At 33.6% G+C, this 26,090-nt stretch overlaps 1 protein-coding gene and 1 long non-coding RNA gene across 6 annotated transcripts in view; one reads left to right on the top strand and one right to left on the bottom strand.

The window, feature by feature from the left end:
- Positions 1-26,090, bottom strand: part of LOC127549712 (uncharacterized) — a 93,645-nt gene that overhangs the window by 32,857 nt on the left and 34,698 nt on the right. The window lies entirely within an intron of this gene.
- Positions 1-26,090, top strand: part of DDHD1 (DDHD domain containing 1) — a 122,248-nt gene that overhangs the window by 77,729 nt on the left and 18,429 nt on the right. For all 5 annotated transcript variants that reach the window (XM_051977967.1, XM_051977963.1, XM_051977964.1 and 2 more), the window contains 2 exons: positions 5,289-5,551; positions 6,565-6,640. In XM_051977967.1, the coding sequence (XP_051833927.1) occupies positions 5,289-5,551; positions 6,565-6,640 (339 nt within the window). The remainder of the gene's footprint in view (positions 1-5,288; positions 5,552-6,564; positions 6,641-26,090) is intronic.

The raw sequence follows: 26,090 nt of genomic DNA, 5'->3' as shown, positions 1-26,090 counted from the left end.
TATATATATTTTCCCATTTATCTTTCTATGCTTCTCTTAAGTCCTGTGTTTGTAGATTAAGTTTTCTTTTAGTTCTGTTTTTTTCAATAGAAATGATTGAAAGTCTTATTTCATTGAAGTACTCCATTGCCTCCCCTGAAAGATGATGCTGAATCTCACTGGGTAATTAATTCTTAGTTGTAACCCCAGGTCCTTTGCCTTCTGGAATATGGTATTCCAGACCCTCCAATTCCTTATTGTAAAAGCTGTCAGATCCCAGGTAATCCTGGCTGTTGCTCCTTGATATTTGAATTGTTTTTGTCTGGTAGCTTGCAGTATTTTTTCCTTGAGGTTGTAGTACTGGAGTTTCACACCAATTTTCCTTGGGGTTTTCTTTGTGGGATCTCTTTTAAAGGTAATTGATGGATTCTTTCAATGAGTATTTCCCCCTCTTTTTCTAGAATATCAGGGCAGTTTTCCTTAATAATCTCTTAAAGAATGTTATCTAGGTTCTTATTTCTAGTCATAGCCTTTAGGCAGGCCAATAATTTAAAAATTGTGTCTTCTGGATTTATTTTTCAGGTCACCTGTTTTTCCAATTAAGTATTTCACTTTTTTTTTTCCATTTTTTTCATTCTTTTTAATTTGACTGATTCTTGCTGTCTCACAAAAGTCATTTAGCTTCCATTTGTCTTGTTCTAGGTTTTAATGTGTGATTTTCTTTAGTAAGCTTTTGTTTCTCTTTTGGTTAATTCAACTTTTTTTTTTTTTCTGAGACAATTGGAGTTAAGTGATTTGCCCAGAGTCACATAGCTAGAAAGTGTTAAGTGTCTGAGACCAGATTTAAACTCAGGTCTTTCTGACTTCAGGGCTGGTGATCTGTCCACTGCACCAACTACCTGCCCCATTAATTCTACTTTTTAAGGAGTTTTCTTCAAACAGTTTTTTTCCATCCTTTTCCAAGCTATTGATTCTCTCACCTCTCATTTCCTTTCTCATTTTTTCTTCTACCTCAGTTATTTGCCTTTTAAAGTCTTTTATGAGTACTTCCAAGAAGCCTCTTTGGATTTGAGACCAATTCAAATCACTCTGAGATTTCTTCTGTAGGCATTTTGCCCTCATCTGAGTTTGTGTTTTCTTTTGCCTTATCACCATAGTCACTTTCTAAAGTCAAGATTCTTTTCTGTTTGATGCTCATTTTCTTTCCTTTTTTTTTATATATATTTCTTTTTCTTTCTTTTTTTTTTTTTTTTACTTTTATGATTGAGCTTTATAAAGTTTCCTATGCAGTTCTGAGCCTTCGCTTTGAATAAGGGCCTTTTGTGTTTGCAGTGGGTAGCTTGACTGTTTTTTCCAGGAAAAGCCTGGTTTCCCAGAGTTTTCCTTCTGATCTGGGACTGGATTTGCTCTTCTACTGAGCCAGGAATGAAGGTCTTGGTTGCTCCTTTGCTGAGATTAAGACTTTCACCGGTCTTCTCAGAGTCAATCTGAGCTGGACTGAACATCCTTTTCATCCCAGTGAGACTGACCTGTTTTGAAGTTTTTTCTATTCTGTGTTGAGCTGGAGAATGGTTCCATTCTGTCAGACTCTGTTCAGAGGCTTTTTTTCTTATGGTTTTCAAGAAAAACTGAGAAAGCTTGAGAACTTCCTGGCTTTATGCTGCTATCTTGGCTCCACCCCTGTCTTTTTCCTTCAACACTCTTAATACTATACCATACTACCTTTCAAGTATTTAGTAATTTTCTAAAATTCTTCTCCAAAGGTACTCTCCTGTGAAATAAAAACTTTTTTTTTCTTGCTGAAGCAGTTGACTTTAAATGACATGCCCAAAGTCACACAGCCAGGAAGTGTTAAATGTAGGAAGTGTTAAGTGTCTGACACCAGATTTGAACACAGGTCCTCCTGACTTCAGGGCTCTATCCACTGCATCACCTAGGTGCCCCAGGTGATTTCTTAATTGCCAAATCTGATAATCTTTTCTTGACTCTGCAGCATTTGACACTCTATTCTTAGTATTCTCTCCTCTCTTGAGTTTTTGTGACATTTTCTTATAGTTTCCTCCTATTTAACCCCACTTCTCAATCATTCATTCATGTCATACCCACTAATTGTGTACAGACCTCAAGGTTCTACTTTTTTTCTCTTGCCATTCTGTTTATTTAGTTTACTGCTGCTCAGGTCTAAAGCTGACAGCTGTAAGGAGGTGGGCTATTTTCCAGGTGTCTTTATTTAATATTTTGCATCCATGACAATCTTATCTGCATTCTAGCATTCTGTTAATTTAATGTTTCACACTTTAATCATTAACCTATAGGTGGGACATTCTTTGCAAATAGCATAATGCTACTGTGGAAATCTTTTAATATTTTTTTCTAGTCTTCATCTTTTTCTACCCATCTGCTTCATTTGATACCATTGACTATTTTATTCTCTAGATTGCTCTCTCCACTGGAATGTTGTGACTTGATTCTCTCCTGATTGTCTTTCTGTCAGTCTGATCAGTCTTTTTCAGTTTCCTTGACTGTTTCATCATCCACGTCTTACTCCCCATCTGTGTTTTATCAAAGATTCTTTCCAATCTTTTTCTATTTTTATACTCTCTTTTCATAATTTCATCAGCTTCCATGGGCTTAACTATCATTTCCTTGCATTTAATTTATATATATTATAGATCTAATCCCATACACTTCCTTAAGCTTCAGGTCTGCATTATCAGTTGCCATTTGAACATTTCAAACTTCTTGACTTAGAAACATGTCCAAAGTAAAACATACCATCTTTCCCTCCAGACCTTCTTCTCATTTCTTTACTTCTCTTTAAAAGCACCACTATTCTTTCAGTCCTCCCAGGTTTGTAACCTTGGTGTTGTCTCTAATTTCTTATTTTCTCTCACTGTAGCACATTGCTCATTTGGCACATTTTGCTATTTCAACTTCTGCAATATGTTTTGCATCTTGCTCCTTCAGTATCAATCTGACCATGTAACTCTTCTACTCATTCAACTCCTAACTTCTAGATTCAAATATAAATAGCTCTGTTTGCTTTTGAATTTCTTCATAATCTGGCTCTAATCTCTATTTCCAATTTTACTGTGTATTACTCTCTCTTTTAACATCATACGATGGAGCCAAACTGAACTTCTTACTATTCCTTATATCTCTAGTCCCCTATACCTTTACATTGACCATTTTCCATGCCTGGAATTTCCCCTTAATTACCTCCATGTCATAGAATTCTTTTTTTTAAAGATGAATTCAAGTACTACTTTCTACATGGATTTTTTTCCTGATCCCCTCAAATTCTAGAAACCTCCCTATAAAACAACCTTGTATTTAACTAGTTTGTATTTATATTTTCTAACACATATTCTATATGTTTTGTATTTGTACATGTCTCCTCCATTAGAAATGTCAATACTTGCTTGTAAGAATTATTTTCTTCATTTTATTTATGTCTCTAATACCTCTTATATAGTAATGGTAGGTAGTACTTGTTTAGTGATTCATTACCTTCTACCATTCAAGTATTCTAAAAAAAAAATTTCAGTAAATTTGCAGTTTTTACCAATGATGAACACATTTATTACAGTCCTACTGGTAGTGAATTTTGTTACTTTAAATTGTTTTTCCTATTTAGTGAATATAAGAGAGTATCACAAAGTTCAGAAAAGTTCTTTTTGGAAGTTGAGCAGTTTGCTTAGTAACCAGGAAGAATCTCTAGAGTCAGTGATAACTGATAGAGTTGTAGAGCTAATTCTCCCTTTCTGTTGTCTTATTTTGTAGAAAGAGAGAAATAGTTTTAAAAATCATTTAGAATGTATCTTTAATCTCAAAATAAGTTAGAAATTAAATTTTCCCATCCTGGAAAGTTTGTTGGTATGTAAACATAACTGGCCTCAGATTCAGGAAAATCAAATTTCAAGAGCCAATTCTGAACATATACTATGGGCTGCAAGTCAGTCATTTACCAGTGCCAACTTTTTTTTTTTAAGTTAGAAACTCAATTCCCTTGTGATAAAGAGATAATCTCAGAAGTCCATTACTGTCAAAATAGAATTTAAAGGGAGAGAGGGAGATTCTTTAGTTAAATATTACAGAAGTTAAGTTTATTTAATCAAGCATTTCACACACATTTATTGTACTTATCCATGTGTAAAAGTAGAGTTCTGCCAATTATGAAGGACTTTCCTTACTAATTTCATATACAATTATATAAAAAATAGAAAAATTGCTATTAATTAGAATTATTATTCCTTTATTACTCCACTAATATCTTTCTATGATTTCTCATGGCATAGAGATGACCCTGGATTCTTGAAGGTTGTGCCAGTAGAGCTCAAGGTCTGGCAGATCCTACCATAAAAGGCTTTCAGCATAAGTGTCAAGTCATGTAAGCTAAATTCAGACTGGCTATAGGGTGGATTTTTGGATATAGAAATTCTTGAAAACAATCTACTAAAACAATGCTGTCAAACTCAAATAGAAACAAACAAAATAATTTTTTTTTGTTACTATATTTTGCTGAACACTTTACTCATTTTCCAATTACATTTTAATCTGGTTCAGGCACACTTGGAGAGTGTGAGAAGTTTGGGGAGTCTGACATCTCCATATCAAAATCATAGATTCTCACATATAGACAATGAAAAGGAATAGTATGTCTGAGAATGTTAGCCTTTCAATTTAAAGAAAAATTCTGCTTTTCAGAAATAATATACAACTCCTCCATCCTCATTTTTGTACTCACAAACCTAATAGTTTAAAAGACTTTTGAATGAATAAGGTTAATACTGCTACGAATAATAATATCCTTTCTCTACCCCCCTCCAAACTCAAAAAGCAACTTCATTTAGATGGATTACTTTTAACAATATGGTTTTGTTGGGGGTTTCCAACAGTAGCTCTTTTAAAATTTTTTGTTATATATATTTTAAGTTCTTCAAAAGAATGTAAGTTTCTACAAGGCAGGGATGATTTCTTCAAAAGAATGTAAGTTCCTACTTGGCAAGGATGATTTCATTTTTGTCTTTATATTCTCATCATGTAGCACAGCATCTTGCATATAAGTAGGCATTTAGTAAATATTTTATTTGAAATTGGAATTAAAGTTTTGGGACAGGGGAGGATTTATAATTAAGGATATATACATATGAGTTTTCCTTCTGACAATAAACAGAAGCAACAGATAATTATTACTGGAACGTAAGTGAAATTATTTTGAAAATAATTAGAAAAACTGTAATATAATAGTTCAGATAACTTAGTCCTGATTTCTGAGTTTTATTATTTTCCTTTCTTATCTCAAACAGCTAGTTAAAGGTCTTCAGCAGGAGCTAAATCGATTATATTCGCTTTTCTGTTCTCGGAATCCAGACTTTGAAGAAAAGGGGGGGAAAGTCTCAATAGTGTCGCATTCCTTAGGATGTGTGATCACTTATGATATAATGACTGGCTGGAATCCTGTTCGACTTTATGAACAGCTGATGCAGAAGGAAAGTGAGCTACCTGATGAAAGATGGATGAGCTATGAAGAACGACATCTCCTAAATGAATTTTATCTAACTAAGCAGCGGTAAAGTAATAATAATAATGATAGTTTCTTTAATACCTACTATTATATCACATACTTGCTAAGGACTTATTCAGTTTGCACTTTGCATTTATTATTTAAAGAATGACCAATAAGAAGAATTCTTTTCCAGAAATTATTCCATTTGGAATTGACATTTTAAAGGTAATAAACCTTAAACTAAAGATTATAGCATTGTTTCCTAGTTGACTTTTAGGTATTAAAAAATACTATAGCTATTTACTTATGTTTATAATACATTTGTCACTCTACATTTGATCTTTAGCTTCTGTTTTATTGAAAGAGTTCCTAATTTCTGTATAGAATTTTTAAGTTAAAAAATTATAGAGTAGTAAGACCAAATCTCTTTTTAAAATGTTTATGATAAGGTGCAAGAATTGAGGATAAGAGATCCCCTAATAGCAATGGGGATTCCCCTTGGCTGATTGTGCATATTTTGCAAAAGAATTCTCAAACCCCAATAAATACAGGTACAAGGTTTGTGGCAAAGAATGGATTTTATTTACACTAAGAAAACAATACACTAAGAACACATCTTTCTTAGTGGGCAAGATCCTATGTAAAGATAGGTTTACACTTGAGAAGAAAATATCTTCATCAGTGGGCTAAGGCCAGAAGGGCATTATTTAGTAAAGATCTGGAGCAAAGATTTGGGGTTCAGAGTTGCCTTCTGAGGTTTGAGGCTAAAGACATTAAATGCTAATTTTTCGATTCAATAGAGGGCAGTGATTATGCCTCTGGCCAAGATCTCCAATTGAATGAGATTACTTATCATGAATAGTTGTGGCCCCTCCCAGAGGCAGGGAGGGTTTGGGAATCAGGAGCACCCTTCCCCCAAAGGCTCCTTTCTGGCCCTTCCCCCCAAAGATTAAAGGGGACACAGTTTACATCACTTAGAAAATAATGTATTATTTCTAGCATATTTTATTCACTAACTATAATTTATCATTAAATTTGTGAAAGTTTTAAAATGTACTTAATATATAATTTTACAGGTTGAAAGAAATTGAAGAAAGATTACAAGGATTGAAGACATCAACTGTGACACAAACACCTGCCTTAAAATTTAAGGTATGTAAAGAAATATAAAATTTGTGTTGTTCATTTTAGTGTGCATTTTTTTTTTACTGTCATTTCACATATGACAAAATTACAGCTGAGAAATGAGACCATTTTAGATATATAGTTGTTTCTACTTCAACTCAGTCACTTATGGCAAACTCACTGATCTTGGGTTCTGTCAACCCACCATCATTTTATGTACTGACACGACAAACTAACATTTTTTTGAGTGCTTATTATATGCCATTATGCTAAATATATTAGGTAGGAAGGGATCAAAATTAGAATGTTCCATCTGTAAGGATCCCTCCATGAAGTTTTGGTCTGGTACATTGGTATCCCTGGATCTTCCTTATCCTGGAACTTCCCTCACCTCCTTGATGAGTTCTTCCTGGAGCCTCCTCCACCTTTGAGAGGGGCCTAGACTATCCATTTTTCATTTCCTTCTTGGCTTTCTTCCTTACTCTGTAGACTTCATCACTCCTACACAGGTGCCTACTTTCTGCTCCGGCCTAGCATATAGTAAACACTTAATAAAAACATATTAACTGCCTTAAATTTCTACTAAAATGGAAATGTTACAAGTACAAGCCTAGAAGTGGATTGTCCATTTTCTGAGGATCAACCTGCCTAAGCAGGAAAGGATCATCACCATGCTACATGATGAATTCTTTGACCCTTCAAATAAAGAATGTAAAGTGGTCCCCAGGAGTTCTTCTGCAGGAAGAAGGAGAAAAAGATGCACAAATCACATTGTTTTTAGATCATCTTTAAACTTGAATTCTGAAAAAAGTAGTATCTTTAACCACTAATCAACAAATGTACATACTACTGGAAGAAATGAATTTTAACATTCTTGACATTTGTTATATAACTGAAACCAGGACAGACTCCCCCCAAAAAAGAATTTGCTGCTAAAGAGATGGTCAACAATTTCTTCTCAGAGAGGTAAAGGCATAATTAGTTTCATTGTGTATCTTAATGCAACCAGAAACATCATTTCATGAAACCTCTGGCCATCACATGATGCAGTGTTCATAAGTACTTGCCAAAAGACTACTGTCAAATAATACAAAAGTATCAGTTGCTGAAGAGAGGTTGTAGTTTTATGAAAGGTCTGATAATGACCTGCCAGATTTAATCAACATAGACTTTGATAGCTTCAGTATAAAAGTGTGAGTGAATATAGTGAGAAATATTTTGAAAGATGTAGATCAACAAAAATGGGAGATCAAAAACTTATAGACAACTCAGTTTCATATTTGTGTGATAAATACTTTTTTGAAAAGAGGCACTGGACATGACAAGCAATGAATCACAAATAATAATTTGTCCAAAAACATAAAGTTGATTTATATATATATTAATTGGTGGGAAATAACTTGTTACTGAGAGAAACATATAAATTAGTTTTCTTGTATATAAGTGACCAACTTGTTAGAACAAAAATAAAAATTTATGCAAAGCTAGAATAATAAAAATGAAAAAAGTATCTACTCTGGAACTCAAGCCTAAATTAATCAAAAGAATGGTATATTCAATTTGATCTGTAATTTCATCAATTTGATGGGTTTCTTCCAGGAATGAAGATTGCAATCTTAATCTTTTCCTCCCCTAAGTTTATTAGACAAGTTCTACCCCAACATTTTGGAATCCTCCTCACTTTTTCCTAAGATTACAAAGATACTGATGGAACATTCTAGATATCAACCTGTTATCCCTCTTAATATAATCATCCCATCTTTTATGCCTATCATATATTTTCCTGATGATATCTTTTACTCTTTTTTCTTCATTAAAATATGATGTAGCATGCTCACACCCCTTACATACTTCTCCATTGTTCTCTGATACTCATTTCCAGTTTTTCAGATACATTTGTGTTTCATGGCTCAAAACCACTTGGGTGATAGTGCTAGAGTGTTGGTATAAAACAAATGGTAAAAATCAGTTTCAAAACTTGGTGAGAGACCTAAATAAGCAAAGTCAAGTAAGTGCATTTCAAGATAAAATGGAAGGAAAATAAGAAACAGAACAAAAATGAAAAAGATCTGAAAGATATATATAATAAAATTCTTTACCATCAAGGAAAGGAAAGTCATCTCACTTGGACGCTTTTTTAAAAAAAAATTTTTTTCACTTTAATTTTTTTTTCTCAATTATATTTTATTTTTTCAAATACTTATAAAGATGGTTTTCAGCATTAATTTTTTCCCCCGAGTCAATTGGGGTTAAGTGACTTGCCCAAGGTCACACAGCTAAGAAGTATTAAGTGTTTGAGGTCAGATTTCAACTCAGGTCCTCCTGACTTCAGAGCTGGTGCTCCATCCACTATGCCACCTACCTGCCCCTGCCTCCAGCATGAATTTTTTTAAAAAAATTTTCTCCCTCCCTACTCTACCCTTCTCTCTTCCCAATCTGATAAAGGTTAAATAAGTACAATTTTTCTAAAAGCATTTCCATATTTGTCATGTTGTATAAAAAAAATCAGACCAAAAAGGGCAAAAATTACAAGAAGGAAAAAGCAAACAAACAAAAAGAGGTTAAAATGCTATGCTTCTATCCACATCCAGTCTCCATAGTTCTCTTGTTGGATACAGATGACATTTTCCATCCAGTCTATTGTAATTGTCTTAGATCATTATTTTGCTGAGAAGTGTTAAGTCTACCATACTTGGTCATCATATAATCTTGCTGTTACTATATACAGTGTTCTCCTGGTTCCGCTCACTTTACTCACCATCAGTTCATTTAAGTCTTTCCAGGCTTTTCTGAAGTCAGTATACTCATCATTTCTCATAGAGCAATAATTCCATTATATTCATATACTATAACTTATTCAGCCATTCCCCAGTTGATGGGCATCAACTCAGTTCCCAGTTCCTTGCCACTACAAAAAGAGCTACTACAAACATTTTTGCACACATGGGTTCTTTTTTCTCTTTTATGATGTCTTTGGGATATACTCCCAGTTCTTTGGACTCTTAATATCAGAGTTACAAGTACTTAAAAAGGAAGTAGAAATGACACAAAATTAAGATAAGAAAAGCAGTGAGGGCAATGAGAGATAGATTCACAAGAATAACTGAATGGAAAATATCAAAGATGTAATGGGAAAAATCATAGATCTTGTGAATATGGAAAAAAAGAATCAAGAAAATAGCAGTGGCTACTAGCCTGTTCATCTGTTTTCCTTTTTTTTTTTTTTTCCTGAGGCAATGGGGGTTAAGTGATTTGCCCAGAGTCACTCAGCTACAAAGTGTTAAGTGTTTGAGGTCAGATTTGAACTCAGGTCCTCCTGACTTAAAGGCTGGTGCTCTATCCACTATACCATCTAGCTGCCCTCTATTTTCCCATTTTAGTAATTTTCTATTAGTAGATAAGAAGCAGGCTTTTGCAAGTATATTCCACAGTGGACCATATCTTTACAATCACATAATTGTCTAAAAGATCTAATGAAGACTTGTTATTACTATGCTTATTATTTGTTAATTATAGAAAAGCGTCTGATTCATTGGAGCAAAACATTACCTTAAAAACTTTCTTCCACAAAGTACCACTTATTCTACATCAGAATCATTTAAAATTCCTAAAACAAAGGCAACTTTTTTTGTTACTTTAATGATTATAAATATCATGTGAGACATAGCAAACATATCCTCAACTTACTTCTTCTTCCCCATGCTCAGTCATGGATGCCTCCTTCCCATTCTCAACATCACTTTGAACATCACTATTTTCACACAGAGAAGTTTCCCTAGGGGTAAACTTGCATGCAAGCAGGTTTTTTTGTGTTAAATAGACTGACACAAAACCTCTTCTCTGTAATATGCTCTTATCTGCCCATTTTTGTGCAAGAAGAATGATATGCTTTTGATTAAAAAGGTAAATGGCCCAAGTATCACTGCTGCTTTTTCACCCTTTTGACCCTGCTTGAAATAAGGGAAATATCTTCCCCCAAAAGAACACTTCCTAGCTCCACAAGGGCTAGTTAGCCATCTGAATTGGTCTTCAGCTCACTCTTATGAAACATGGAAAACCATTTGTATATGAAATAAGAAATTCCCCCCAACTACTTTATATTCATGTCTGTATAATAAACAGCTTCATCATTATCACATGTTAACCCATTCATTTTTTACAATAATCCTATGAAATAGACTAAGATAATTCTCATTTTACAGCTCAGAAAACTAAAATTTGGACAAATTAAATGACATAGCCAAGTTCATATGATTAGTAAGTGGGAAGAAACCTAAGTTTTTGGACTCTGGAGTCCAATTTGCTTTTTGCTATGCCAAAGGTTATATGTAAGTCAAATTCTACTTTAAATACAGTATTAGATCTTTCAAATATAATAATTAGGCCTATAATTTTTTCTTTAATTTAAAATGAATAATTTCTAATTTTTTTTTGCAGTATTTGATACATTGTAATTTAGTAAAAAGCATACACAAAAATAAACTTAATGAACTTTATACTTATTTGCTATGAATGTTAGCTGACAAATCTTGTTTTTAGCAGCACAGATTTCAGTGGTAAACATAGCTCCCAGAGGTAATAAACAGAAAGAAAGCAGTACTATTTTGGTATTAGAGACCTACAAGTAAAGTAGATGCTTATACTTTGGCAAATGACTAAATAAATTGTGTATGAATTTAATGAATTATTACTTTTAATTAAAAATGATGATGAATTCAAAGTAACATGAAAAACTAACTAAACTGACAAAAGAATTAGTTAAGCAGAAATGTATACAACATCGCATAATGGCAACAATGGAAATATAAAGAAAAAACAAAAACAAAAAACTGAATGCTATATAATTATAATAACCAAAATTGGGCCGAAAAGGAATTGAAAAAAATGTAGTATTCTCTTTTCCTTACGGAAGTGGTGAACCTAAGAGTGGAATGTTACATGTATTGTCTGGCTTAATTGATGTGTGGGCTGGTTTTGCCTCTAAACATTCTTCCCCTTTTTTATTTTTTTATTACAAGGCATAGCTTACTGGGTAGAGGAATGGGGTAAGATATACTTAAAAATGAAGATTAATGTAAAAACATTATATTATAAAAAATTTAAAGAAAAACACTTTAAGAAAATCTCAATGTTGTGAGCTACTCAGATTCCATATTATATAGCAAGACTTTTTTTTAACTCCTCTTTTGGAAGATTACTCTGTAATGTTAATGAAGAAAGCACTGAATATGACATCAGAAGATTTGGGTTGGAGTTCTAGCCTTGCCACACACTAACTTTTGGTAAGTCACTAAATCAGAATTTGAGGGATGGAAGGAACTTCTGCATATCATCAAGTCTTTTTTTCTTTTTTACAGTGTATTAATTTTAATTATACCATTCATGCTCATAATAAGGTTATATCATTTGCCTCTGAATTTTCTTACACAGGAAATCTATTTGTCCAAGTATTTCTATAGAGCCTATAACTAGAGTACTTAGGAGCTTTGAAAAGGGTACTAGATTAGCACAATAATAGCTCTCCCTTCCCTATATGAATATTTGAATAAAGATAAAGTGAGAATGCATTAGGACTGGAATTGTGCTGTGCTTTTATTTTGTCTAGGCTTTAGATAAAGACAGTCTGCTTGGCTTCTCAAAAAAACAAAACAAAACAAAAAACCTCTTGCAATGTTTGAATGCATCAATTCTGTTGAAAATATAATCTACATTTTTTTTTTTTGTTACTGATTATCATCAAGTCTTAAACAAAAGGAATCCTCATTATAACATAGCTTGTAGATCCCCATGAAGTGGGAACTGGATTACCTCTTAAATCAGGTTATTACATTTTTGGAAAACATTGTTAGGAATTTTTCCTGACATCAAGTCTAAATTTATCTTTTTGTAACTTCTACCTATTGTTTCTGGTTTTGCTTTCTAGGATCAAATAGAATAAGTCTAGATCCTGTTCCTCATGTCACATTTGAAAACAGCTATCATGGCTCCTCATATCTTCTCCAGGGTAAACTGCCTTCAGTCAGTCCTTATGTCATGGACTCGAAGCCCTTTACAATTTTAGTTCTCTTCCTCTGAACACTTTTCAGTTTATCATTATCCCTAATCCATGATATGCAGGACTGAAAACCATATTGCAAAACAAAGCCCAAAGAAGACAGAATACAATGATACTGTCAGGCTCTTATTCTGGAAACTGTGCTTCTCTACTTACTAATGCAGCTGAAGATCACATTATTCTTTTTTAGGTACTACATCACAATGCTGATTCATATTCAGTTTATAGTCCACTAAAACTCACAAATCTTTTAAAGAATAATTGTGGTTTGTCTATGCTTACTCTTATAAAGTTAGTTTTTTGTACCCAGTCACAAGACAATTCTACTAAATTTCATTTTATTAGATTCAGTCCAGTGCACTAATCTGTCAAGATTATTTTAGATCCTGATTCTTCTATGCAGTATGTTAGCTATTTCTCCCAGCTTTGTAGTATCTACAAATTTTATAACTGTACTAGTAATCTATGCCTTTATCTAAGTCATTGATGTAAAAATGTTTAATAGCACAGACCCAAGCACAGATTTCTGAAGTAGTCTTATTAGTACCTTCAGCTACCATTGAACCATACACTCTGACATCTAACCAGTTCTGAATCCATCTGATTGTATCTAATCCAAATTTATTCAGTGTCTCTATAAGAATAATAAGAAATACTTTATTTTCAGAAATTTAGTAGAAAACTAGGTAAATTATATTCACAGCATTTTCCTCATCCTCGTAGAAAAAAAGCTAAAGTTAGTTTGTCATGGTCTGGCTTAATGAATTCATACTGTGGTTCTTTGTAATCTTAACTTTTCTTTCTAGGTATTTACCAATTATGTCATTAATATTTCATTCTAGAATTTTTCTGGAAAATTCTCTCTCTTTTTTTTTTTTTTTTTTTTTTTTTTTGAAAATGAAACATCACTGTTTTCCAGTTTTGTGGCATTTCTAGTTATCCATAAATATTACTGATATCACTGACCAGTGTCAGCAATTATATCTGCTGGGTTGGTTTTTTTTTCCCCTCCACAATACACACGTATAACTCATCTGGACCAGATGACTTGAATTTATCAAGGACAACTTCCTTTATTATGTACTATCTTGAGTATTAACTCACTTTTAATCTGTCATTTCACTGTAAAATTCATTCTCCATTAAAGCTCCTTTCTTTTCTTTGAACTTCTTTTAATATGATAGTACTTTTTTTTTCCTTTTTTTTTTTTTTTTTTAATAATTATAACTTTTTATTGACAGAACCCATGCCAGGGTAATTTATTACAACATTATCCCTTGCACTCACTTCTGTTCTGATTTTCCTCCTCCCCCCTCCCTCCACCCCCTCCCCCAGATGGCAAACAGTCCTATATATGTTAAATATGTCACAGTATATCCTAGATACAATATATGTGTGCATAACCAAACAGTTCTGTTGTTGCACAGGAAGAATTGGATTCAGAAGGTAAAAATAACCCGGGAAGAAAAAAAAAAATGCAAACAGTTTACATTCATTTCCCAGTGTTCTTTCTTTGGGTGTAGCTGCTTCTGTTCATCATTGATCAATTAAAACTGATTAGATTCCATCAGAATACATCCTGAAACAGTATCATTGTTGAAGTATATAATGATCTCCTGGTTCTGCTTATTTCACTTAGCATCAGTTCATGTAAGTCTCTCTAAGCCTCTCTGTATTCATCCTGTTGGATTCAGTTTCCAGTATCTAGCCAGTACAAAAAGGGCTACCACAAACATTTTGGCACATACAGGTCCCTTTCCCTTCTTTAGTATTTTTTGGGAATATAAGCCCAGTACTAATACTGCTGGATCAAAGGGTATGCACAGTTTGATAACTTTTTGGGCATAATTCCAGATTGCTCTCCAGAATGGTTGGATTCGTTCACAACTCCACCAACAATGCATCAGTGTCCCAGTTTTCCCAAATCCCCTCCAACATTCATCATTATTTTTTCCTGTTATCTTAGCCAATCTGACAGGTGTGTAGTGGTATCTCAAAGTTGTCTTAATTTGCATTTCTCTGATGAGACGTCCAAGAAAATATTTTAATGATCTAGAAAAAATAACAACAAAATTCATATGGAAGAACAAAAGATTGAGAATCTCAAGGGAATTAATGAAACTAAAATCAAATGAAGGTTGCCTAGCTGTATCTGATCTAAAACAATATTATAAAGCAGCAGTCACCAAAACCATTTGGTATTGGCTAAGAAATAGATTAGTTGATCAGTAGAATAGGTTAGGTTCACAAGACAGAATAGTCAAGTGTAACAATCTAGTGTTTGACAAACTCAAAGATCCTAACTTTTGGGATAAGAATTCATTATTTGATAAAAACTGCTGGGATAACTGGAAATTAGCCATGGACCCACATTTAATACCGTATACCAAGATAAGATCAAAATGGGTCCATGGTTTAGGCATAAAGAACGAGATTATAAATAAATTAGAGGAACATAGGGTAGTTTATCTCTCAGACCTGTGGAGGAGAAAGCAATTTGTGACCAAAGATGAACTAGAGACCATTACTGGTAGAAATAGAAAATATTTGATTATATCAAATTAAAAAGCCTTTGTACAAACAAAACTAATGCAAACAAGACAAGAAGGGAAGCAATAAATTGGGAAAACATTTTTAAAATTAAAGATTCTAATAAAGGCCTAATTTCCAAAATATATAGAGAATTGACTATAAGAAATCAAGCCATTCTTCAGTTGAAAAATGGTCAAAGGATATGAACAGACAATTTTTAGATGATGAAATTGAAACTATTTCCACTCATATGAAAGTGTTCCAAATCACTATTGATCAGAGAAATATAATAGTACTTTTTTTAAAAAAATTATTATTGTAGCTTTTTATTTACAAGATATATATGCATGGGTAATTTTTCAACATTGACAATTTTGCAAAACCTTTTTTCTAATTTTTCCCCTCGTTCTCTCCACCCCCTCCCCCAGATGGCAAGTTGACCAATACAATATAGTACTTTTTAAAAAAGAAAAACTTTCTGTTGTTCTTAGCTTTTCTGGACAGCTTCAGCTTATTCTGTACTTTACCATTCTTCATATGTTTTTTACAGGAATCATGTTACTTGTTCCTACTTCCATCTTTTGTACATACCTTTTTTAAAAAAAAATCTCATTAATTGCATCCAGGCATCCACATTGGTCTTTTCAAACATCCCATTTTCCCTCTTCACTGGAATTCTTTCCCATTATACTTTCAAAATTTCATTCTGGAGCTCCCATCACTCCTGGATTGATTTATTCTGAAACATTTTATTGTATCTGTATTTCTTCTTACTCCTTGGGAGTTTCTGCATTCTAAAAATCTCAATTGCAAATCAGACTGTGCCCAAATTTCTTCTCATTTCTGTCTCAAATGGATGGAACAGTTGAATCCTCCAAACTTCCTTTCATTCTCCCTTTTGCAAACAGTTCCTTCCTATTAGTAGGAATCAGATCCAAAATAGAATTTCCCATTATTAATTCCTCTTCCTTTGGAAGCATGAAACATGACATGATTATAATCAATTAAGTCACTGGTTGCTTTGATTTGGCAGAAGACACTCCCACAAATATCTGGATAATTGAAAATCTCCATCCTTACTTGCTCTTATGTTTCCAGGCATATAATCTTTTCCCTAAAATTCTTTAGTTATCTTCTCTTTCAGTCCAGGTGGTCTATAGTATATTCCAATGACAGAATCATTTGTTTCTCTCTGTTTTTGCCTTCTGTCAAATATCATTTTTGAGAATTTTCTCATGATTCTCTTTTTAATATATAGTTCTACCTTCTATTTTCCCACACTTTTTTTCACTTTTGTTTTTTCTCTTTTGCTTATCCTGTCTATATTAAATCAGGATTTTTCACCTCTCACCAAGTCTCAGTGATACTGATTTGGTCAAATTTACTTTATGACCTCCATTTTCTTTGTTGCTTAAATTCTGCATGTTTTCATATGACATTTGATGCCATAGGTAACTTTTTCTCCTTGTATTTCTTTTGCCTTAACTGCTTTCCTATTTCTTCTTTCTGCCTACTCCCTATAGAATTTGCCTTGGGGGATAGGCAGGCAATCTTTACCCTCATCTTTTTTTTTAGCATAAGGTTTTTTTGGTTAGATTTGTAAGGTACCTAGCAAATATATTCTTAACCATTTTTGTCCGGTGAATTCCATCTTTGAGTAAGAGTCTGTCAATTCTAATTGTAAGAAATTATCCATAAATCCAAAATCCATTCTCAGATACTTCCCAAAATAATTTTTCTTTTGTAACCTTTACTTTCAAAGGCAACTGACAATAAAGAAAACGCAACATGAGCTCTTGTATTTTTTTGCTTTTTTATCTAAGGACTACGATTGTTGGTAGTGATTTTTAGTTTTCTTTTGGAAATGTCATTTGTATTTATATAAATCACCAAAACTGGGTAGTTGTTGTTCATTTAGAAATGTCTCTTAGATGGTTGTTATCAAAATTGCTTTTCAATCATATCTGACTTTTTGTGACTTTGGGATTTTCTTGGCAGAGATACTGGAGAGGTTTGCCATTTCCTTCTGTTCATTTTACAGATGAAGAAATTGAGACAAATAGGGTTAAGTAACTTTCCCAGGGTCACATACTTAGCTAATCAGAAATAGAGGTCATATTTGAATTCAGGTCTTCCTGACTCCAGGCCCAGCACTCTATCCATTGTGTCCCTTAGCCACCTATGCCTTAGATACATGCCCTCATTGTTTTCAGGTTAACAGCAATCAAGAAGCCCTGAGTTCAAATTCTAACTCATATACTTAATTACTAGTTGTGTGACACTGCTAAGTCATTTAATCTCTGTCTCACTTGTTTCATCTGTAAAATGGGATAATAATTGCACCTCCCTCCCAGGGTATTTGTACAGATGAAAGAATACATACTGTGAAGTACTTTGCAAACTTTAAAATATTATATAAATGATAACATTGTTATTTTGTTGTTTTTCTCTAATTATCCCTTAGCAGGAAATCATGAACTACTATATTTCTCTTCTTTTTTTCAGTATCCCTTAGCAAGGAATCATGAACTACTATATTTCTCTTCTTTTTCTGAGCCTTACTAGTTATCTTCCTAGATAACTTCTTTAGCTCAACTGTAGCATATTTGGAAGACAAATGACTTCTTCCTTCTTAGAACAGCTACCTCTACTTCAGGAAGAACTTAAAATTTGATTTTTTTTTCCAATTATCAAGTCCTCATTGGGAGGAAAAATTTAAAGAAATACAAAACCTTTTTATTATATAAATATAGTAAAGCAAAACAAATTTCCACCTCAATCATACTAAAAAAAAAAGTGTATTTATTTTTCATGTTCATCTATCATTTATAATGAGATAGTGCATTGTTTTGTTTTTGTTTTTTCATTCATATGAAATTAGAATTGATTATTTCATCGTCTTATCTTTCCAAATTGTTTTTATAACATAGCTATTTTAGGAAAAATTATATATTTTACTCTGTGAGTTTTCTCACCTAGGCTTTCCTAGGTGTTTCTGAAATCATTTCTTCATACTTTAAAAATGTTAATATTCCATAATTTTCATATATCATATAAAATATGTCATATTCATCCATTTCCCAATTTATTAGGTGTTCAATATGCTACTGAGGAAGAGTAGAGGTACAACTAGAAGTAGTGCCTATGCTAATGAAGTGATTGGGCCAATGCCAAAAGGAAGCTCAGCTGCAGGTGTGTTTGGTGACAAAAGGAAAGTTCAATGGTATAAAGATCAGTACTGTATAGGAATTTTGGATGTAAGATCTATAAACCAAGATAAGCTGCTGTGGTCAAACAGGATGTAGAAAGATTGAAAGATGGATAACTTGGGCGTTAGTGAGTTAAATGGACAAGAACAGGTGAAATTAATTCAGATGATTACCACTTATACTAACCTGGGCAAGAATCTCTTAGAAGAAAGGAAGTATGTAGGTAAGAATCTATTAGAAGAAATGAGTAGCCCTCATAGTCAATAAAAGAATGAGAGAAATAGTAACTAGGATAAAATCTCAAAAATGACAATATCTGTTCAAATCTAAGGCAAATCATTCACCATCATAATAATGCAAGTCTATGCTCCAATCATGATTGACCAGAGAGGCCAAAGTTGATTAGTTCTATGAAGATCTACATCTTCCAGTTAAAAAAAACAAACAAACAAACCCCAAAATGATGTCATAATCATTGTACTGCTAAAGTGGGAAATCAAAAGATAATTTAAACTGTAGGCAAGTTTGGCCTTAGAGTACAAAATGAAGCAGAGTGGAGACTAATAAGAGTTTTGACCAAATAACTTACAGATCTAGTAAACACTTTTTTACCAACTCAAATGGTTGGTAATGACTTTATACATGGACTTCATCAGATGATTGACAAAGAAATCAGATTGATTATATACTTTGTAGCCAAAGGTGGAGAAACCATACAGTCAGTTAAAACAAGACATGGAACTGATTATGGTTCAGATTGTAAGCTTCTTGTTGCAAAATTCAGACTTAAATTTTAAAAAGTAGGAAAAACCATCAGATCATATAGGTCCTAGGTAACATCCCTTAGGAATATAGAATTAGAAATAGAATTGATGAGTAGAAGTAAGATATTGAATCTGGTAGGTTAAGTGCCTAAAGAACTATGGACTGAAGTTTGCAATATTGAACAGAAAGCACTCAAAATAAAAAGACCAAGAAAGCAAAATGACTATCCAGTAAGATGGGTTACAAATAGCTGACTCCAGAGGCAAGTTGGTATGCAGTGGTACCCTGCAGTCACTTAAGATCTTGCTCAGGTATCCAGAGTAATAAGTAAAATAAGTAACTGAATTAAAGCCTTTGACTGTGTAGGTCACAATAAAATGTAGCAAGTCCTCAGAGATGGGATCATTTTGTCTCCTTAGGAACTTATATATGTGGATCAAGTAGCAATAGTTAGAACCAAACATGAAAAAATTGATTGGTTTAAGATCAGAAAAGGAGTACAGCAAGACTGCATAAGTCACTTTATTATTCAACTTGTATGGAAAATACCAGGCTAAACAAATCAGGATCTGGAATTAAGTTCGTCAGGAGGAATATCAACAATCTCAGATATGCTTATTATATATGCACTCTGGTGGCAGAAAGTGAAGAATTTAGTAGCTTCTTGATGAGAGTAAAAGAAAATGGTGTAAAAGTTGACTTGAAGCTGAACATTAAAAAAAGAAAGAAAGCAAGCAAACCCCACCTAATATCTTGGCAATTGTTCCCGTCACTTCCTCGCCAATAGAAGAAGGAATGAAAGCAATGTTGAATTTTATGTTCTTGGGCTCTAAGATCTATGCAAGCAACAACTTCAACCATGATATTAAAAAGATGTTTGCTCCTTGGAAGGAAAGCTATGGCAAATGTGGGCAGCATACCAAAAAGCAGATATCACCTTGTCAGTAAAGGTCCATATACTCAAAATTATGGTCAGAGATCAGTATAAGACTGAAGAGAATGTGAGTGTCTGTGTACTTGTATTTGACCAATTTATTCCCTCAAAACTTGATTTTCATTGCCAGATGTAATGGCCTTTTCTCAGTCTTCATTCTTCTTGATCTCTGTTTTTTCTCAATTGTCATAGTCATCTGATTCCATGCCTTTTCATTGGCTAGATTCCCTACCCAAAATGCTCTGTACTCACCTTCAATCCAAAATCCTATCTTCTGGAAAAAAGAAGTTGGCTTTCTCTTCTCCTCCTTTTCCTCTTTCCTCTGAGTTTAATTTCTAATTGTTAATGTGTGTATTTCTGTTATTTGCATGTTATCTTCACCATTAAGAATTCCTTGAAAATCTTTTTTTTCTATTGCTAGCCCTTTGCTACATAATTTTACTTTAATAGAAATGCTTGACTAGTTGCCTTCAGTTAGAGTTAGGAAGATTTGGCAGTTTATTGGATATGTTGAATGAATTCAGAATGGGAAACCTAGGTTTCAAACCTGAGTTACTGAAAGGATGGTGATTCTCTCTACATAAATGTTCACAAGAGAGATAGTTTTGTTTAATATTTGAATTTAAGATGTCTATGATATATCCAGTTAGAATGGGCACTTAATGTGGGACTGGTGTTCTGAAGTACCAGATAATTTAAAGAAATCAGAAAGTGTGAGTAATAGGAAAAGACTGTTGGATTTCATAGTTAAGGAAAGAATATCTGAGAGAAAAGGGTGATAGATAATGTTAACTACAGAGAAAGCAAGAAGAATGAGGATTGAAAAAAAATGGCCATTACATTTACCAATGAAGAAATCATTTGTAACTTAGGAGAAACAGTTTCAGTTGAATAATGCAATGAAAAAAAAAATACAGAAATTAAGCCCTTTTAGGTGGCTTTTTCAAGGAGTTTAACTGAGAAAGGAAGAAGAGAAGATAATGGGGATGTTTGGATCAAAAGTATTTTTTTTTTAAAGAATGGGGAATAGATATTAGTATATCTTAGGAGATAGTAGTGGAAGGTTCTTGAAGATATATTAAAAAAAAAAAAAAGAGAAGAAAATGGCCTCAATTTTAATCAGTGCAATACAAGATGAAGTCCTCAACTGAGGTGTTGGGGGGATAGGGATTGTGTATGAAATATATTGACAAGAATGAAAAAGTTTTGAATAGCTATTATAAATAGGATAGTAAATGATTATCGAAGTGTATTTATATAGTGAAGGCCCAAGATTGGGTTTTGTCAAAGCGTAACAGGAGTAGGGTGATTTCTCTGTGAGAAAGATAATACTGCCACATTCTATCTCACATCCAACCCTTCCTTTCTGTTCACATAGAATTTCCCTTAGTCTCTTATCACCTTTTGCTTGAACTATTGTAGTAACTTCCTAAATGTTCTCATTACCTCATGTTTCATTTCCAATCCATTCTTCTCCAAACTATTTACAGATCTGGGTTCAATCTTGTATCTGGTGGGTACTATCAAGGCAATATCAGGATATTCACTTTCCCTCTTAGGACTTCAGTTTATCGATAAAATAGGGGTGTTGGGTAGTTAGTCCAACACCCCTATTTTAAGGTCTCTTCCATCTCTAAATCTATCATATTTTATATAATCTCCTTTTTCCTATCCAGTCTACTATTAAAAATTTTATCAGTTTTCTCCACTCAAAATGAACTACCTCAAATCCTAATCATTCCTCACCAGGATTCATACCATCAGTCATCAGTCTCTTACCTGTGGAGTAAAGGGAGGAGGCACCATTCTATCACACCAGATTTCCTGCCTCCAAAGAGGGTTACACATTCCATCAAGCACCAGATTCCTCTCTTTTTGAGAAGAGGAGAAAACATTAGGTCTCAAGTCTGTCTTCAGCCTTCCTCAAGTAGAAAAATACTATTTTAACTTTTACCAATTTCCTGCCTTTAGAGTAATGGCGCAGAGGACACATTCCATTAGGCTAAGTTTCCTGCTTCTTGCTGAAAGAGAAGAGAACACCATTCTTTCAAGCACTAGACTATTTACTCCCAAGGAATAGAAAAAAGACCTTTTCAAGTCATCAGCCTCGTTTCTTGCTTTGGCAAAAGAGAGTAACAACACTATTCTTTCATCTTCCAAAATTTGTCCTTTCATTTGAACTGCTTAAAGGCCATAGAAAACTCCAACCTAAGACTATACAATATCTTTAAACTTTTTTTCTATGACTAACAAACTTTCCCTATCGTACCCTAGTCATCCTTGTGGTTCTGAACTCTTCTCCTTTCAAATAGTCATTATTCAAACTAATTCTCCACCCTCTATTGCCCTATCCTTTTTTAAAATTATTTTTTTCTGGTTATACGTGCATATTAACTTGTTTTTATTTTTTTTAATTAATTTATTTAATAAGCATTTCTTTGTGAATCATGTTGAGAGAAAAAAATAAGAACAAAAGGAAAATATCATGGGAAAGAAAAAAAAACAAAACAGAAGGGAATGTAGCATGTGTTGATTTACACTCGATCTCTATAGTTCTTTTTCTAGATGCAAATGGCATTTTCTGTTCAAAGTCTATTGGAATTAACTTTTTAATACATAATTCTTTTTGAATCATATTGGAAGAGATAAATCAAAACAAAAGGAAAAAATCACAAGAAAGGAAAAAACAAAAAAGAATTGAACATAGTAGGTGTTGATTTACATTCAATCTCCATATTTCTTTTTCTGGGTGCATTTGGTGTTTTCTTTCCAAAGCCTATTGGGGTTGCCTTGGAGCAATGACAAGAACCAAGTCTTGCGTAGTTGATCATCACAAAATCTTGCTGTTACTGTGTACAATGTATTCCTGGTTCTGCTTGATTTGCTCAGCTTCAGTTCATAGAAATCTTTCCAGTCTTTTTAAAATCAGTTTGTTCATCAATTTTTGTAGAACAATAATATTCCATTACCTTAATATACACAACTTATCCAGGCATTCCCCAATTGATGGGCATCTGCTCATTTTCCAATTCTTTGCTACCACAAAAAGAACTGCTACAAAATTTTTGCACATATGGGTCCTTTTCTCTCCTTTATGATTTCCTTGTGATACAGACTCAATAGTGGTACTGCAAAGTCAAAAGGTATATACCATTTTATAGCCCTTTTTACCCTATCCCTTTTTCCCACTCCCTACAGTTTTCCCTTTCACCTCACCCCTACCATCCTCCTCCAAAGCTACTCATTCCTTTTCCCACTGTATCTTTGGAATTCCTACTCCATAGAAAACAAAGTAGTTTTTGCTTAAATCTTTACCTCTCCCAATCCCTATGTTTTCTGTCCCTCCCTGAAACCTGATTCCCTCTTATGACAGTCATCCTAGCCATTCTTTTCAGCATTGGTTGTACTTTTACTCGTTTCTCTAATTAAGATGGAAAAGTTGTAATAGTCCTTGTTCCCCATGCCACTTGCAGGTTCTCCCTCTACCAGTGGCACTCAATAATTTATCTGCTTACTTAATGTCTTTCATTTCAGTTGTGCCTGATCCTTTGTGAACCCAGCATAGGATTTTTTTGGCAAAGATACTGGAGTGGATTGCTATTTCCTGCTCCAGCTTATTTTATACATAAGGAAACTGAGGCAGACATGGCTAAGTGACTTGCCCATGGTCATAGCTATTAAGTGTTTGAGTCACATTTGAACTCAGGTCTTCCAGACTCCAAACCAGTGCTGTATCTACTGCACCACCTAGCTAGGCACTTAAATCTATAGCTACCTCCTAATCAGAATTTGGTAGCTGTTGTCTGCTGACTTCCAAGACATTCCCCTTTACTCCTCAGTTAATTCAAAGGTCTGGTTCAATCTTTTTTATTCCCCATTTCCTACCCTTATACTAGGTTACTACAACATACATAATGATATTCCCTCAAATGCCTTGACCCCCCATTTCTTCAACTTACACAATTCCCATGACCACCTTGCCTCAGCCACACACAAAAATGGTCTTGCTCTTTTTTTTTTCTGATTCTTAAAATTTGTTTGGTATTTTATTTTCCTTCAATTTCCCCCAATTAATCCCCCCCCAAAATGTAAAAATAATTTTTAATACTTCAATTCTCTTTCTTTCTCACTCTATCCCCTCATTGAGAAGATAAACAATTTGATATAAGTTAACTTGTGTAGTTGTGCAAAACTTATTTCCATATTAATAATGTTGTAAAATAAAACATAAAGATGGTCTTTTTAATCTCAAATGTCAAAGTAATTTCTAAAGAGCATGTCTGACTATGTTACTCCCTAACTCATTAAATTCCAAAAGTTTCCTGTCATTTCCAGATGTTCCTATCACTTGTAAATATGCCACGTCCATGTTCATGAACTTTGAAATTCTCCTTAACTGATCAGTCTATTTTAATTCCACCTCTCCAAACTTTGTTCTCTATGTACATTATGACTTCCAGGCTTTCAACCCCTCTTCTCTTCCCAACCAACCCCAGTAATTTCTTTCCTAGACCATCATTTCTGCACTTACTACATTCTTCTTTTCCTATCATGGCCTCTTGATGATAAATCCCACTCTACATTCTCCTATTTTCTTGAGATTCTTGAGTTCTTATATTGCTGATCTTATTCTGCCAAGCCTCTGTGGTAGATCACTCCCATCATCAGCTGTTTTCACTTCTTTTCATGTACTTTCATGTAACTAAAGCTCCATTTCTTATATTTCTATATTTATTGGATATAAATATCTTGAACTCAACATGTCCAAAATTTGAGCTTATCTCTCTATTTAAAACTTTTCCCTTCCATATCTCCTCATTATTATTAAAAGAACCTTAATCCTTCTAGCCTGGCTGGCAGTCTGTGTGTCATACTTAATTCTTTATCCTCTCCTGCTTCTAAGTGAGTTGCTAATATCTGTTAATTTTATGTTTGTAATTTCACATACATATGTCCCCTTTCTCCTCTGACTCTGCTGTCATCTTGATAGAGGCCCTCATCTCCTCACACTCAGACCATTACAATAACCTGCTGATTTGTTTCTTGTCACAAGTCTTTCTCCATTTTTCCAGTCAACTGGCAGAATGATCTTTCCAAGGAGTAGGCCTGACCATGTTAACTCCTCCCCAAGATCATTAAACTCCAGTGATTTCCTATCATCTCCAGTTAAAATATATAAAATTTTCTTTGGCAATCAAAGTCCTTCATAGCCTGTCCCTTCCTACTCTTCCCCCACATTTCTAGTCATTTTATATACCTTATAACCTTGAGTGTTCCAATGACACTGATCTCCTTGCTGCTCCTCAAACAAAACTCCATTTTTCAACTTCATGCATTTTCATTGGCTATCTCCTATTCTTAGAATGCTCTCCTTTTTTATTTTTGCCTCTTGATTTCTTTCATATCACATTCAAAACCAACTCTTCTATGGAGAAGCCTTTCCTAATTCTCCTTAATTTTATTGCCTTCTTTGTTTATGTAGCTTGCTTGTTGTATTGTTGCTTATGCATAGCCTGTGCGAGCTCCTTGAGAGCAGAGACCCTTTTACCTTTCTTTGTATCCCCAGAGTTATGCATAGTGCCTGATATCCAGTAGATGCTTAGTAAATGCTTATTGACTATTAAAATAGCCTCTTAATTGTTCACTCTGCCTTCAGAAGTTTTTCATTCCTCTACAGAGTTTATATTTTTCAAAGTAGTTTTAACATGTCATTCTACTGCTCAGAAAGCTTCAGTAGTAATACTAACAACTGTTTGGCATTTAAAGCTCTTTTATACTCTATCCACTGTGTCTTGACTGGATTACTTTATGTTCATTTTCTTTCCCTCTTTTCCCTCCTCTGTCTCATATGTCCATTTATTTCCTTTTCTCCTATATGACATTTCATCTTTATTTCCATATCTTTGCTATTCCTCCTTATTTTGTCTTAAAATCAATACAGCTTAATTCTTTAAAGAGGAATTTCATAGTCCTTCCTTCTCC

This window comes from Antechinus flavipes, chromosome 2, assembly GCF_016432865.1.
Source record: "Antechinus flavipes isolate AdamAnt ecotype Samford, QLD, Australia chromosome 2, AdamAnt_v2, whole genome shotgun sequence".
NCBI classification, from domain to species: Eukaryota; Metazoa; Chordata; class Mammalia; order Dasyuromorphia; family Dasyuridae; genus Antechinus; species Antechinus flavipes.
Note: the sequence above shows the minus strand (reverse complement) of the source record. Positions and strands in the feature narration are given on the sequence as shown.